At 38.2% G+C, this 16,630-nt stretch overlaps 1 protein-coding gene across 1 annotated transcript in view; it reads left to right on the forward strand.

Moving 5' to 3' along the window:
• The first annotated feature begins 6 nt into the window (after window positions 1-6).
• Window positions 7-16,630, forward strand: part of UBN2 (ubinuclein 2) — a 75,476-nt gene continuing 58,852 nt past the window's right edge. The window contains exons 1-2 of the mRNA XM_008059367.1: window positions 7-194; window positions 6,022-6,114. Of these exons, the coding sequence (XP_008057558.1) occupies window positions 6,085-6,114 (30 nt within the window). The 5' untranslated portion in view covers window positions 7-194; window positions 6,022-6,084. The remainder of the gene's footprint in view (window positions 195-6,021; window positions 6,115-16,630) is intronic.

The following is a 16,630-nucleotide window of genomic DNA, read 5'->3' on the forward strand; positions in this document are numbered from 1 at the left end:
TGCAGCACGAGCCCCCGCGGCCCGAGCCGCCGCCGCCGCTGCCCTTGCCGCCGCCCCCGCCGCGGGAGTCGGCTTCCCGGGCCGAGCGGCCGCCGCGGGAGACAGTGCGCCTGGAGCTGGTGCTCAAGGACCCCACCGACGAGAGCTGCGTGGAGTTCAGTTACCCGGAGCTGCTGCTGTGCGGGGAACAACGGGTACAGAAGATTCCTCCCCCCTGCCCCGGACCTTGGGGCCTCAGGACCCGTCGCCTTCCCCAGCTGGTTTGCACCTTGGGCCGCCTGCCGAGCGCGTCCCGGTCGCCCCGAGGGAGGGCTGGAGGGGCAGGACCGAGCGAGTACACGGGGCAGTGGGCTCTGCTTTGCTCCGCTCCGGGGGTTGCTGGGGCTCTCGCCCGGCTGCGCCGCCGTGAGCCCCGCATTCGCTCCCACTCCGCGTCGAGCCTGTTTTCCTGTGCGCCTTTCAAAGCCTCACGTTTTCCTGCTTTCCTTTCTACTTCCCACACAAAATCTTGGGGCCCTGCAAGCCGTGTGGCCGGGTTCTCCTGTGGCGCTCCAGCTGTCGTTCCGGTAGAAAGGAAGAGAAAACCTTGGGGGACACGCCCCCAATCTGAAGCAGAGAGAGTGTAGCCCCGCTGGTTTCGTCCGCACCCTCATCACTGTTGTGCGGGGCGCTGTGGCTGCGGAGGTGTGCTTGCGTGCGTGTGGTGTTTCTTAATCGAAGGGAATTTAAGAGACTAAGGATTCCTCTTTAGGAATGAAGAAGTGGGTTATCTGGTTACTTATTTTTCTCTTTTGTTGGTATTGGTAAACCTCTTTAGCTTTGCTTTTTGTGGAGTTTGTTTATATTGTAATTGAATGGGGAAATGTCTCCTGTTTTATATGGTGCCTGCCCATAATGTTCTTGAGTGCATATCATTCGTTTATAGGAGAGTATTGTACTTGACCATTTAACTTTTGGAGAATGAAGACAAAAATCTTCGCCTTGACTTTTTAAAAACTTTATTGAACATATATAAGTATGCTTTTGATGTAACTGGTGGACAATGGAGATAAAACAGAGTTTGCTGGTAATTGTAATTTTTATTGTTGTGGGTTGCTGGGTCTTCAGCAATTAGAAAGGGAAATGATAGATTAACAGTAAAGAAAGAGAACAATTTCTTCTGTTGCTTAGCAATTATGCCCTTTATTAGGTTTTGCTTTAGCGTAGGTCTAATGGACTCCCTGAGTCACTTGTTTTGTTTTCATCCTCAACTAACTACCTTTACGGTTGAAATGACTGACAGCTTAGTCCAAAAGTATCATGTTAAACACTAAAACTACATTTTGTTTGTGGCTAGCTAATCTTTTGATCGTTATTTACAAATGTTGTGTGACCAAATCGTTACTAAATGCTTTCAACCAAAATGAATTGTGAAGGGTAGATAGAGATCATTTTGGTCACTTCCACGTGACATTTTGCCCTTGAGATTCACTTTAGTGCCTCTCTTCTTTATACATGTGGTGTCATTTTCTTCCCGAAAGAAGATGAAACATAGTGGATGGAGCATTTTTCAAATAAATTGTTTTGGACCCGTTAAAGTGAAAAGCATTATCTTTGAGTAAAAAATACTTAACAATAACTAAATCTACTGAGTTCTTATTGTGTGCTTGAGACAGTTCTAAGCACTGCATGGTTTGTCTAGTTCAGTCAAGCAGAACTCAGTGAAGTAAGAACTATTATCCTCATTTTACAAATGTGCATAATTTTATTAGAACTTCTTTCCATGGTAGTACAAATTCTTAGTAAAGGAAAATTTCTTGCAATTAACCGTATAGTTTAAATTTATAGAATCCTGTCAAAATGAAACAAAATTAGAGCCATAGTAGAAATACAGAGACCCCTATTATGACTCTTTTCATGCTGTAATGTTCATGTTATGGTGAACTAATAATATGTACTATCATTTAGTTATAAAAAAGAAAAAATTCATTAAAAAGTTCATTTTTGACCCCCTAGCTTTGTTAACTGGTTAATACCAGAACTGCTTTGATGTACGAGAGAAAGAATAATTGTATTTAATTTTTGTGTTTTCTCTAAATTATTAATTTAGAGGTTTATTAGTCTGATTTTCTCATCGTATTTTCAGCCATATATCTTTTGTCATAGTCCACTGAACAAAAAAATTCATTGTTTATAGTCACCTTTGCAACAAAGATTTGCCACATTTTCCTGTAATTACTCCCAGTGAATACGTTTATTACATAAGTAAGTTTAGAAAACATCTTGTAAAGTTGTCATGGTTCCATGAAAAGAAATCCTAGAGAAGAAACCATCAAAAAGCAAACTGAACATTAGAATGGGTTTGGAAAGTGGTAGTTTCCAAATTTGGGTTTTCCTTCCCTTTCCTTCAGGGATGGTCTATTTATTTTTAGAGATGTTGCAATATTTTAAAAATAGTTTTAATTTTGAGTTATTGTAATTGAACAATGCACCTTGTGGCAGACTGGAAGTAGAGTGGGAAGGAAAAGGAGATCTTGTGAAGTTAGGAGAAAAAGAGCTCTAAATTTTTTAAATAGCCATCTATCACTAAGATTTTAGCTCCAGATCCTGAAGTCAATGATGTGGGACTGTAAAAAACAAAAACAAAAAAGTGTGTTATGTACGGGCATTGTATTAGGATGCATTTAAATCAGTCAGTCCCTTTCACTGTTCTTAAATGAACAGTGAAATCGTGATTAGTTGGAGTGCAATCAATTTCTTCTATGTTCCATTTTTATTAATGAGGAAAAGAAAAATTAAATAGACTTATGTTGGAAAGATATGAGGAAAAAGCCACAAGTTAGCTAACCCTTAACCTTGTTGTCTCTGTACAGTGCTGTGCTGTGATTGGAGTGGTTTAGGGTGATGACAGGCATTGGAATCATCTCCGTCCTGAAAGATTACTTGGGTCACCATTTCTGGCAAAAGGGTAATAGTGCATCTTAGAAATAAGTTTTGGCAGTGAGTGATACACAAGAAAATGATTTTTTTTGACTCTTACTAAACCAGAAAATCAGTTAACCAATATCCGTATGTGAACATTTACTGCAAAAAGAAAAATAAGTGACTAATAAGTGCTAATATAACTATACTGCTGGAGAATTCTGTGTTATATCACTGTTTTTCATATTGCATATTTTGGGTAAGATTTGTGGAAGATCTACTGAAAATGGTGTTGATGAGTTAAGATTAAAGGACAAAGTTATTATATCAGTTTTGCATGGGGATAGTTGGTAATTTTCATATTTTTTTCACCTGAAGAAAACAAAGAAGCTTACTTAGTCTTGATTAGGAGAGGGTTTTTTTTCTTAACTGTAAAATAAAAGTGAATCTATTTTCTTAAATTTATTTTATAGACTATCAAGAGAATAAAGATATAGTTTTGATGCATATATAAAGTACATAAAACATTTCAGAATGGCATATAAGATGATCCTATTAATAATGTGGATCTGTGTGTTTATATTTACATGTATAAAATGGGTCAGAACAGTAGTAAAACCTAGTATTTGGACTTCACCGTGCAGGAGGGACCACTTTATAGTAATAAGGCATTGCAGTTGCTCGCTTGTCCTTATCCTCAGCCTCAGGTTAAGGCTATACCCTAAACATGTCTAGTATTCCTTATTTCTTTGTCAGTTTATTCTCAATAATTTGTTTCCTTTCAGATCCTGTTTACATTTTTCATTGGGGTGAAGTGTTCTATAAATTGATTACTTATTACAATAATTTAAAAATTATAAAATCATCTCCTTTAAGCATTAATGAATATGCCTTTATTCTAATACCCCGGGCATGATGAGTTGTTTGTATTCCTTCTCTTCATATTTTTTAGATTGATCTATTCAGACTTTATATTCAGGATAAGGCGTCACAATTTCAAGGGGTGCAAATCTTCCTTCCTTCTGCATTTTTTTCATGATTTTTTAGATTGATCTATTCAACCTTTATATTCAGGATAAGGCATCACAATTTCAAAGTGTGCAAATCTTCCTTCCTTCTGCATTTTTTTCTTGCCCTTCAGCATCAGCTGAATCTGTACTCAGTATTAAGCTGTAATATACTTATATTTTATTTATCTATTTTTTTGAGTCAAGGTCTCAGGCTGGGGTGTAGTATGATCACAGCTCACCATAGCCGTGACCTCCTGGGCTCAGGTGATCCTCCCACCTCAGCCTCTTGAGTAGCTGGGACCATAGGCGCACACCACCTTGCCAGACTTATTTTTCTGTGTTTGCATTTTTGTTTTTGTTTTTGAGTTGAAGTCTTACTCTGTCACCCAGGCTGGAGTGTAATGGCATGCTCATGGCCACCACAGCCTCAACATACTGGGCTCAGGCAATTCTGCTTCAGCCTTCCAAGTAGCTATAACTACAAGTGTGTGCCCCCATGCTCAGCTAATTTTTTTTTATTTATTGTAGAGACGCGGTCTCACCATGTTCCCCAGACTGGTCTTGAACCTGTGGACTCAGGCAGTCCTCTCACCTCCACCTCCCAAAATGCTGGGATTACAGGCGTGAGCCACTGTACCCGGCTGTTTTTTAATTTTTGAGATGAGATCTCTCCATGCTGCCTAGACTGATCTCAAACTCCTGGGCTCAAGCAGTCCTCTTGCCTCAGCCTCCCAAAGTGCTGGGATTACAGGCATGAGCCACCAGGCTCAGCCTTGCTTTTCTTTTTAATTACCTGAAGATGCTACTTCGGTAAAACCATCTAGTCTTCCTTTTTTTTTTTCAACTTTCTAGTCAATTGTCTGAAATAGGATAAAAATAGAATTTTTATCCTTGTTTTTTTTAAACACATATATATGCTAAAATAGAAGACTTAAGGATGTGATTTGTCTTTTTGTTTGTTTTGATAAATAGTCAATGTGGGCTCCAAGCTCTCGCTCTCTCTCTTTGTGTGTGTGTGTGTGTGTGTGTGTGTGTGTGTGTGTGTGTGTAAGTAACCGTGTATTAAAACTTTCATGTGTGTGTGTGTTAAACCATGTATCATAAACTTTTACTCTCCTGTGTTAGAAGGAAGTCATAATGTAATCTTTTTGCAGCTATTTTGCTTTCCTATCTTCCTTTAAAAGTAGTATGTATTACCGGAATGGATATCCATTGACAGGCTATTGGTGATGTCAAGGTTGTTGATACTGGTTCTCAGCAGAAAGCTGTAGCAGCTACAGACACCCAAGTGATACCTCACAGGCAGATGATTAAATGTGGACTCTAATTTATAATCTAGAGATCCTTTTAGACACATTTCTTGACCAAAGCAGCTAATCTTTTTTAATGATGATATCAAATTAAAGTTATAAGTGAGATTTTCATTTGTACCTCATGTTCGTGGGGTTTTCCCCCTTGTTATTTTGAATGAAATGATCATATGTCATTTTACAGGTGAAGACAATTTGAATTGTTGAGTTTTTAGGCACCAAAAAACTGTAGAATGTATATGAGTCCTTTAAAACTGCAAGTCCTAGCTGGTGCGGTATCTCATGCCTGTAATCCCAGCACTTTGGGAGGCGGAGGCAAAAGAATTGCCTGAGCCCAGGAGTTTGAGACCAGCTTGGGCAACTTGGTGAGACCTTGTCTCTACAATAAATCAAAATATTAGCCGGGCGTGGTGGTATGCACCTGTAGCTAGCTACTTGGGAGACTGAAGTGGAAATATCGCCTGAGATCAGCAGGTTGAGGCTGCAGTGGCCATGAGTGTGTCACTGCTCTCCAGCCTGGGTGACAGAGTGAGACTGCAATTCAAAACAGAACAAAAAACTGTAGGTCTTTTTTGCTGTGAACCAGCATTTCTTTTTAGTTACTTTTAAGGTTTCTGACTTCTCTGTTAATTTTAGGACGAATTGTCTTGTTGAATTTTAAGGATATAGAAAGCACTGAATAATAATGTAATTAACAGTAACATATTAAGGAATATAGTTATATATTCTGTTGTATGGAAATTTAACTGTAGTAATACTAATTCATACTTCTCTTTCTTTTCCCACTCACTTTGAATCAGAAGAAGCTCATTCATACAGAAGACCCATTTAATGATGAGCGTCAGGAGAGGCAGGAAGTGGAAATGTTGGCTAAGAAGTTTGAAATGAAATATGTGAGTATAATAAACTCTTCACTTAGGTAATTTTATCCTGTTGGCCTGTTTTCTCTCTATGACTGGTTGGAAGGGCTTATAAATATCTATTGCCTGCCTGATCTTGTTTTCACAAATTGAAATATAAGTGAATGGTTAGACAGTTAAATAAAGATTCCTATAGGTTTGTGGTGGCCTTAATTGCAGCTAATGTTTATTACAGTCCTTCTAGAATCCATGTTGACTTAACATATATTATCTCCAAACCTCATAAAAATAAAACTATAAGCTAAGTGATATTGACCATATTTTACAGGTAAAGAAACTGGGACTCTGAGCTCAAGATTAAGTAACTAATCTAAAGTCACACAGTGACAAGAATAGGCTGCATATTTGGGTCTATCTCTAACCCTGTGCCCTTCCACAGACATTGAGAATGCTCTTTTAATTCACTTGATGTGGTAGTTTTCAAACCCTCCTGCCTTTTAAGAATTTAAGAGAATGAATGTGTGTTTGTATTTCTAAGCTCCTTCAGTCAGGCTCAATTAGAAGCAGCATGAAAATTCTTTGAAAATTTCTAGTTTACCTTAAATATTCCTGTACATTCTATATTATTTGCCACAACATACTGGTGTTTATTTTAATATAACAAATAATTTTTGATTATCTTCTTGTTAAGTTGCTTAACATTTTTCTCAAATCTTCTAGTATAATTGACTTTGTAGGAAGTCCCACTCCATGGCTTTAAAAATCTGAAAAATCATGATTTTTAAATCATGGCTTTACATATTCTTGGCATTTTGCTAAAACATAGCCCATTTGAGAAGCAACACCTTACCCCTCTGATTCCTCTGTGTACATTGAAAAGTATCTCACAGAGGTTGGATATCAGCTCACACTAGCCCTGTCATCCATATTATCCTCAAGAGGCAACTAGGATCTTGGCCAACATTTGTTGGCTCCTTGTGGTAATTAAGAAACCAGCCAGGCATGGTGGCTCATGTCTGTAATCCCAGCTTTTGGAAGACTGAGACAGGAGAATCACCTGAGCCCAGGAGTTTGAGACCAACCTGGGCAACATAGTGAGACCCCTTCTTTACAAAAATGTTTTTAAAAATTAGCCAGACATGTGGCATGCACCTGTAGTCCCAGCTCTTGAGCCCAGGAGATTGAGGCTGTAGTGAACTGTGATTGTGCCACTGCATTCCAGCCTGGGCGACAAAGTGAGACCCCAACTTAAAAAAATAAACAAACAAATGAAAAGTAAAAGAAACTGTTAGAAGGTGGGAGAAATGTAAGAGAATAAATTGGAATTGGAACTAGGTTTAAGGTCATGCTTTGCCACTTGCAAACTGTGTCCTTTGGTGACATTATTTAGCTTTTTTGTGCCATGGTTTGTTTTTTTTTAATGAAAGCAGGACTTATTTTATTTTATTTTATTGAGTTGGAGTCTCATTCTGTCACCCAGGCTGGAGGGCAGTGGCATGCTCCTGGCCACGGCAGTCTCTACCTGCTGGGCTTAGGCTGTCCTTCCACCTCAACCTTCCAAGCAGCTGGAACTACAGACACATGCCACCATGCCTGGCTAATTTTTAAAAATGTATTTATTATAGAGATGAATTCTCACCAAATTGCCCAGGCTGGTCTCGAACCTGCCTGGCAATCCTCTCACCTCAGCCTCCCAAAGGGCTGGGATTATAGGCATGAACCACCGCACCTGAGAGAAAGCAGGATTTATTAAGAGGTCAGAAAAGCTCCCACAATGGGAGGGAACTCAAGGGGGTTGCCCCTTTGTGCCATGTTTTTTTTTTAATTTGTAAATTGAGAAATTCAGATTTTTAAAAGACCTTTCTGAATCTATATTCTATGTATGATCATAAATTTAGGGATGGACTAGTGGGTATTTCAAGAGAAGGAATAGCAAAAGTTCTTACACTAGTTTGTAATGTTTAATTACAATGTAATCTTTTGAGATTATACTGTATCATGATGTATAAATCCTAATCCTAATATGTGTTTTATATACAAGTTATACATTGGTTACATTTAATGTTTTAGCCAAGCGGTAAATTTACTTGGTTCGAGACCCGCCTGGGCAGCGAGACCTCATCTCTACAATAAATCAAAAATCAGCCGGGTGTGGTAGCACGCGCCAGTAATTCCGGCTACTCGGAAGGCTGAGGCGGAAGGATCGCCGGAGCCCAGCAGGTTGAGGCTGCGGTGGCCGGGAGCGGCCACTGCACTCCAGTCTGGGCGACAGAGTGAGACTCCAACTCGAAAAAAAAAAAAAAAAATTTACTTGGTTCACAATTCAAAACTGAAAAGGCTACATAGAGTGAAAAATCTTTCTTTTATTGTGTTGCTTACCCATCCAATCCTTTTCCTAGACAGCCAGCATTCATGAGGGGGTAGCTAGAGATGTTTTATGTGTATCTCTGAACGTATACATTTCTTACTCCCCAACTCCCTTTTTATGCATGTTACAGAATACTATACACACTTCTGCTCTTTGCTTTTTGCATTTACTATGTCTTGGAGTTTGGGTTTTTTTGTTTTTAATATCAGGACAAAGAGCTTTCTCTCTTTCTGGTTATTTCATTGTATGGAAATATCACAGCTTATTTAATCAGTTCCTAAATGATTTAGGTTGCTTTGAAAAATTTGCTATGATAGTGCTGTAGTAAATTACTTTGCAAAATGGCATTTTACACATTTTCAAGTTTATCTGTAGGACAAATTACAAGAATTTGGGAGCTTTAGGTCAGAGGATTTATGCATTTACATTTCTGGCCTATATTACTAAATTTCCAGTTCCCATTCCCTCCGCACTATATTAGAGTTTCTATTTTGCAATGGGTTGCAAAACCAAGGATTAGAATTGCTCTTTGCAGTTGAAAAAATTCCTAGCATATGATCTTATAAGTAATGTGACTTATGCATTTTAAGAAAATCAGGCCAAAAGCTACCTGGGAGAAGATACCTTGTCCACCTAGACTCAAGGCCTAGAGCTCTAGGCTATCACAAAAAAATCTTTCTTAAAGATTTTTATTGGCGTTCAGGGGCAGCAAATTTAGATGTTTTAGTAGTTGAAAATCAGTGATATCAGAAGTTATAGGGAGTCTAAAATTATAAAAGGAACACCTGCATTGAATTTATGGTGCTCCCTTCTCCTATTCTGTCCTGTTTTTTTGGTCTGTATCCAGTTATGCTGCTCTTATGTCAGGTAATGTGACAGTTCATATTTTGCTCAATTGCTAAATGTTTTTTTGGGAAAAGGTCAGTATGACTATTAAATACTTATTTTTACCTAGAGTATACTAAATTGGTTGCTGTACATAAATCTTATAAGTAAGTCTAGGTTTTGACATTTTTACAACTCTCTGATGGTATAAAAGTAATTCTGAGTAGTCTTATAAGGCGTCAAATTAGTCTTGTTGGTTACTGTAGGAAGGAGGCACGATACAGTTAAAAGAGGCTCACAATTCCCAATTCCGAGTTAAAACTCCAAATGTTAAGACTAAACATACAGTTTCCAACTCAGTTTTTAGATGGTTTCTAGGTGGTGTATACTTTTTCTGAGGCCATCCATACTTTAGGGTAGGGAATGATGTTCACTTTGATGAATACAGACTTGCTCTTTTAGTCTTCTAGGACAGAGGACAACCTGCAGTTTGAAGATTTCTCATAGTGATTTTTCTCACTTCATTACCCCCTCCATCTTGAAAGATCATGCTGTCCTAGAACTGGCTACAAAATCAGTAATCTAAATGTCAGTGCCTAGTATAATACTTAGGGCCTGTCAGAGGCTCAGTTAAGACTATGTAAATCTGACTGACTTTCTAAATAGGAAGACATTTATTCTGCCAGGTGTTTTGTTAACATTCATGAATCACATTATAACTATAAAATCTGCTTACTGTGTCATATAGACTTTGAATACCACCTTTCATGCTTAGGTCTCTGTGATTTTGGACTCTCAGAGCCTGGTAACCTCATATTTATTTGAAAAGGGAGGATAAGAGTAAATTTGATGGTATAAAAGTAATTCTGAGTAGTCTTATAAATAAAACAGTTGATCAAATGGAATGACACTATTTTAACTCAAAGACAAATTATATTTCTAAAAAAGTCTTTTTTTTTTTTTTTTTTTTGGAAACAGGTCTTATTTCCTTGGCTGGAGTACAGTGGCACAAGTATAGCTCATGGCAATCTCAAACTCCTGGGCTCAAGTGACCCTCCTGCCTCAGGTCCTGTAGTCGGTAGGAGTATAGGCATGCACCACCACACTTGACTAAATTAAAAAAAAATTTTTTTGTAGAGACAGGATCTAGCTATGTTGCTCAAGCTGGTCTCAAACTCCTGGCCTCAAGCGATCTTCTGACCCAAAGCCCTGGGTTTATGGGTGTGCCACTGTGCCTGGCCATAGTTCCAAAAAGTTTTTATTTTCTTTTGGTATCACTTATAAACATGTTTTTTCCAGATACAATTTGAAGAATGGCAGTATCTTATTTGTTTAATTTCTGATTAGTGACTTCTTTATTTCTACTCGTTGAGTGAAAAGAAATATAATTTTGTCAAACATATGGATTATTTTTAAGAAGTGTCCTTGAATATGAGACTGATAGAAATTGATGTTTTGAAGACATTTATGTACTCTTTCTGGGAGTTTTAAGAATTGTGTCAGTTACTCATATTATTAATTGATCATCTTGCTAATGGTTAAAACATCCTTGGGATCTTCCTAGACTGGTTTTCCTATTTGTTTAGCCTTAGGTCTGGTCCCTAAGGATCAATTTGGTAGAGCTCTGGGTAAAGGAGTTTGTTTGGGCAAATTTATTAATATCACCAAAAAACTAAATTCAACTTGCAGAACACAAATGTCAGTGCATTTAGGGTTATGTAGACCAATAATAGTATGATATTATATATACAGTAAAAACATAAAATAACCTTTTAAAACAACCTGGAGGAGAGGTTGAGGATCTTAAATAAAAGGCAAGGAAGAATATCTAGCTCAAGTAATCGTTTCTTTATTGAGGTTACCAATTCTAGTCACTTGCTGTGACATGCCCTTTTAATTCCTTGACCTCTTTGAATAAGTACTCTTCAACCTCCTTTAATCCCTTAAGAACAATTGCGAATTAGCAATTTTAGGGTTCTGTATTCATAAGTTGTCCTATATCTGAATATAGACATCTGTGTATACTATTCCTGTGCTGTGTGGTCACCTCTTGGCTGTCTTTCCACTGACTTGAAACTCTCTGCCCTTTTCTATTGGTAGCCTGAAGAAATGGGCATAGATGTAAAGAGATAAGGTTGTGGCAGGGCTGGTACAAGTAGGGATGTCTGTGACTAGGGGATGCTTTTTTCTCTCTTTATGGGACCAGAATCTTACTTGCCCTGTCTACCAGAGGTGATCAATTAATATTGGTTATTAGTTGGCTTTACTATTAGCTGGAGGCAATGGGGAAGGTGGGAGAGATCCAGTACTAAGACTGTCTTGTTTGTTTCCAGTTTAGTGCTACAACGTAATCATACTTCTTTGGCTTGAAACACTGATTATCAGGTTAAGCAAGTAGTAATGATTCAGTAATACTCTTCTGAGTCATAGTGAACTAGTGCCTAGAGGGATATATGTAAAGGGGTTCTTCATTTTGGATGTAGCAAAATTCAAGAATTTGTTGTTTGTTTAGTAAATTAATTTTGACTTTTAGGAGATCAGTTTAATGTGTAAACTGTAATATCAACAACTGCAAAGGTCTAGATAATTTATCCAGTAAGACCTTGATTCTGCTGCAGAGTTATCTTTCCTAAGGATGCTGAGAAAGAACAATTGAAAACAGGTCTGTGTAGTAGGGAAGACACTGTAATATAATCCTTTGCCAATCTATCTTGAGTTCTTTTAGGTTATTATTATTATTTTTTTTGGAGTTGGAGCCTCACTCTGTCACCAAGGCTGGAGTGCAGTGGCTGCTCCTGGCCACCGCAGCCTCGACCTGCTGGGCTCCGGCTATCCTTCCACCTCAGCCTTCCGAGTAGCCGGAATTACAGGCGCGCGCTACCGCGCCCAGCTGATTTTTTGATTTATTGTAGAGATGAGGTCTTGCTGCCCAGGTGGGTCTTGAACCCGTGGACTCAGGCAATCCACTCACCTCAGCCTCCCAAAGGCGTGGGATTACAGGCTGAGCCACTGAGCCCGGCTTAGGTTAAATTTTAATATTTGTGAATTAATTTATATGTTCCCTTTTGGCAACTGTCAAACATTTGGTTTCAGTTTATACAACTTGCACATCATTGAATTTCAGCTCAATTAAGGAACTGGAGGGTGGAGAATGGGAAAAGAGAGGTAAGGGAGGAGGCAGATCGGGGTAGACATTTTCCAGGAAGGCCAAAAGGTGTGTAAAAGTAAACTGGCTAGAAAACTGTACTGTAGTGGCCTCTAACTGGAATGTGCCTAATAGTTGGCAGAAATCTAATAATAGATAGAGCAAAGTCTGTGGAACCTTGGCTATCGGGGAGTGATTTAAGAAAGGGCTCTTCAGGCATGGGTGTGTCAAATATAGAGTATTTAAAGCTCTTTCCCACAGTGGGACTGGGAGGCAGAACCATGTAAGGAAGAGTCCAGAACTTTGCTACTGAGCATTTGGTGGATCAGACCTAAGAAAATAATACTTCTTGAATGGGTAGTAAATGTACTTAATTAAAGCTGATGCGATAAAAAATAAGTCCTACTCCTATCCTACCCTTGCCTCCCAGCTAACCAGTTCCCCCCTTAAAGATACTATGTGAATTTGTCAGCCCAGAGAGCTGTGTGTATATAGGCATTTACATAGTTCAGAGATTTATTTTTGGTTTACTTTTTAAAAATGTATAAATACAGATAAACAAAAAGAAGAATATTAAAAATCAGCTGTCTGAAGACTATTGCCAGGCAGAACCACAGCAAATAGTTGATGGTTTGATGTGTATCCTTTTTGAACTTTAAAAAATAGATGTGTGATTACATATGTGCTCTCTTGCACTCTAAAAAATTTTTTTAGTTACCTGAGCAACATATGAATATGTTCCTGTTATTAAACAAAAATTCAATTAATACACATTAAGCCAAAATCTTTCTTCATCATTGCCTCCAATTATATTCCTTCCCCAGCAGTAATAACCATGATATTCTTGTTATGTATTCTTTGAGCATTTTATACATGTCTATAGACATATACTGCTGTGCTGTGTTTTTCATAAACAAGATCATACTGTTCATACCATAGTAAAAAAAAGCAGTGGCTTATTATTTAGATGTTGTCTCCATGATTGCCAGTTAGGTTAAACACCTTTTCAAAATGTTTAGTGAACATTGATATTACCTTTTCTGTGAATAGACTGAACTGTACATAACATTTGGTAGACTGCTATTTTTACCTTCTGTATTAAATAGATACTCAGCTGGCTGCGATGGTTCACACCTATAATCTCAGCATCTTGGGAGGCAAGGCAGAAGGGTCACTGAGGCCAGGAGTTTGAGCATGGGTGGCACAGCAAGACGCTATCTCTACCAAAAAAATGGAAAACTAACTAAATAAAAACTCTTTTATAACTTCTTTTTTTTTGAGTCAGAGTCTCACTCTGTTACCCAGATTGGAGTGCAGTGGCATGATCACGGCTCGCTCCAGCCTTTACCTGCTGTACTCAAGTGATCCTTCCACCTTAGCCTCCCAAGGAGCAGGGACTACAGGCGTGCATCACCATGCCTGGGTAATTCTTTGATTTTTGTTGTTGTTGTTGTAAAGACGAGGTTTTACTATGTTGCCCAAACTGGTCTCAAACTCCTTAGCTCAAGCAAACCTGCCTTAGCCTCCCGTAGTGCTGGGATTATAGGCGTGAGCCACTGTACCCAGTTACAACATTGTTTTTAAGTGACTGTTAACATTGTCATAGTTTATATAATTTATACTTTTATCACTGTTATGAGGCTATAATTGATAAGATGCTTAGTAAAAATCTTACAAGATAATTTTTGGGAGTCATTTAAGTCAGATTAATAGTATTATGATCAGGTAAATCTAATTATTTTGTTTACTTTCATTGATAAGATTTACACTTATCTAACACCATTAACCACTTTACTGAATATATTAGATTATGGACTCAGAACTATTAACAACAATCATACTTTTGGTGGCAACAAACAGGTTATAGATATAGATGTTTCTATATCTCTTTTATTATCTATAAATTATTTGCAATTCTGCACGTCTGATTGTTCTCATTGCAACAGAACCTATTTGCTTTTTGTTTTATTTTGTTTTAGTTTTCTCTAAGTAAATCTTATAGGCAGTACTTGTGCGTAGACAAAAAATATATTAGGAGAGCAGAAAAAGGTCATTGTCATTGTAATTTTAATTAGAAGCAGCCTAGAGAAAAGATTTAAAACTTAGGCTAATCAGTGAAGGGTAGGAGGATACAGTAAGAGACTGTTCCTAATGAGGAAAAAAGGTAAACAGGGGTGTTTAGGGAGGAGTGGGCAAATAGTTGAGTGGATCAAAGTGTTCATGTTGGAAACTTGTAAGAAAAAAATGGGAAAGGTAGCTTGAGTGAACATGTGGAATGCATTTAACTGGTACCATATTAAAGGTTTTGAATTTGTCTTGCAATAGGTAGGATGCTTCTGAAGCATTGTGAGCAAGGGAATGATATGGAATGTTTATAAGAAATATTAATTAGATTAATTAATTAAATGTCATTAGAAATATTAATATTTAATATTGTGCCAGATAAGTTTGAGGGAAGAGAGGCTAAGTAAGGCATTCATTACATTTACGCGAAAGACCATGGCCAGTTTCCTAGCACTGATGATTAGAATGGAAAGGAAGCTGTACATGGGAATCATCATGTGAACAAAAGTTGGAGGGGAGAGAGACTTGGAAGCAGAAATAATATCGAGGGACATTAAAAATCAGAATTGGCCAGTGGCTCGTGACTGTAATCCCAGCACTTGGGGTGGCCGAGCGAGAGGATTGTCCGAGCCCAAAAATTCGAGACCAGCCTGGGCAACATGGCAAGACCTTGTCTCTACAACAAAATCATTAGCTAGGCATAGTGGTGCACACCTGAAGTCCCAGCTACTTGGAAGACTGAGGCAGAAGGGTTGCCTGAACCCAGTAGGTCGAGACTGCAGTAGCTGTGATCATGCCACTGTATTCCAGTCTGGGCGACAGAACCAGACTCCAACTAAAAAAACCCCAAAAAACGGCATTGTTGAGGTATAATTTAAATAAATACAGTTCATCCATTTTAAGTGTAAAATTTGATGAATTTTAAAAGTTGCATGCAATCCTGATCATGGCACAGAACAATTTCATCACCCCGGAAAACTCTCTTGTAGATCTTTGAAGACAGTCCTCTTCCTCCAACTCTCTGATTGATTGTTACTATAGGATTTTTATTGTTTTGCCTATTCTACAGTTTTCTGTAAATGGAATCTATGTCTTCTGTGTCTGACTAGTTTCACTTAGTGTAATTCTTTTAAAATTCATCCATGTGTTACATGTATCAGTAGTTCTTTCTCTTTTATTCCTGAGAAGTAGTTGGTTGTATAGATTTTATGTACCACAATTGTTTATTCATTCACTAGATGATAGGTATTGGCTGTTTCTAGGTTTTGGCTGTTATGAATACAGCTTTTCTAACTTTAGAGTACAAGTCTTTATATGAACATGACAGTGTGACATTTCTCTTGGGTACACATAAGAACACAATTGTTTGGTCAGATAGTAACTTATGTATGTTTAGCTTTATAAGAAACAACCAAAGTATTTTCCAAAATGGCTGTATCATTTTGTATCCTCGCCAGTGCTGATGTATGAGAGATCCAGTTGCTCAACATCCTTATTAACACTTGATGTCATCACTCTCATTTTTAGCCAGTAATAAAGTTTTAAGGTCAAAAAATAGGGATGAACAAAATGGGAATGTCAAGTGGGAGAAACTACTTTGTAGATAAGTGACAACAATGACGACACTAATTTCAGTTTTGGCATATTGAGTTTAAGGTGTTTCTGACTAAAAACTGATCCTAGGCTGGGCGCCATGGTTCACGGCTATAATCCCAGCACTTTGGGAGGCCAAGGTGAGAGGATTGCCTGAGCCCATGGGTTTGAGACCAGCCTGAGTAACTTGGCGTGACTTTATCTCCACAGTAAATCAAGAAAAATTAGCCAGGCGTGGTGGCACATGCCTGTAGTTCCAACTACATGGAAGACTGAGTTGGAAGGATTGCCTGAGCCCAGCAGGTCAAGACTGCGATGGCTGTGAGTGTGCCACTGCCCTCTAGCCTGGGCAACAGAGTGAGACTCAGACTCTAAATAAAATAAAATAAAATAAAATAAAATAAAATAAAATAAAAATAATGATCCTATAGGTTCTGTAACTTTCTTATAGAATTTATCAATAGAATGGCATTTTGAGATCAGTCATGAGTTTGAGATTGCTCTTCTACTTTCTGTGTGACCTTAGACAGGTTGCTTGCCCTTTGTAAGGTTTG

The sequence above is a fragment of the Carlito syrichta genome, unplaced genomic scaffold (genome assembly GCF_000164805.1).
Source record: "Carlito syrichta isolate Samal-C Ts95f unplaced genomic scaffold, Tarsius_syrichta-2.0.1 Scaffold304006, whole genome shotgun sequence".
NCBI lineage: Eukaryota > Metazoa > Chordata > Mammalia > Primates > Tarsiidae > Carlito > Carlito syrichta.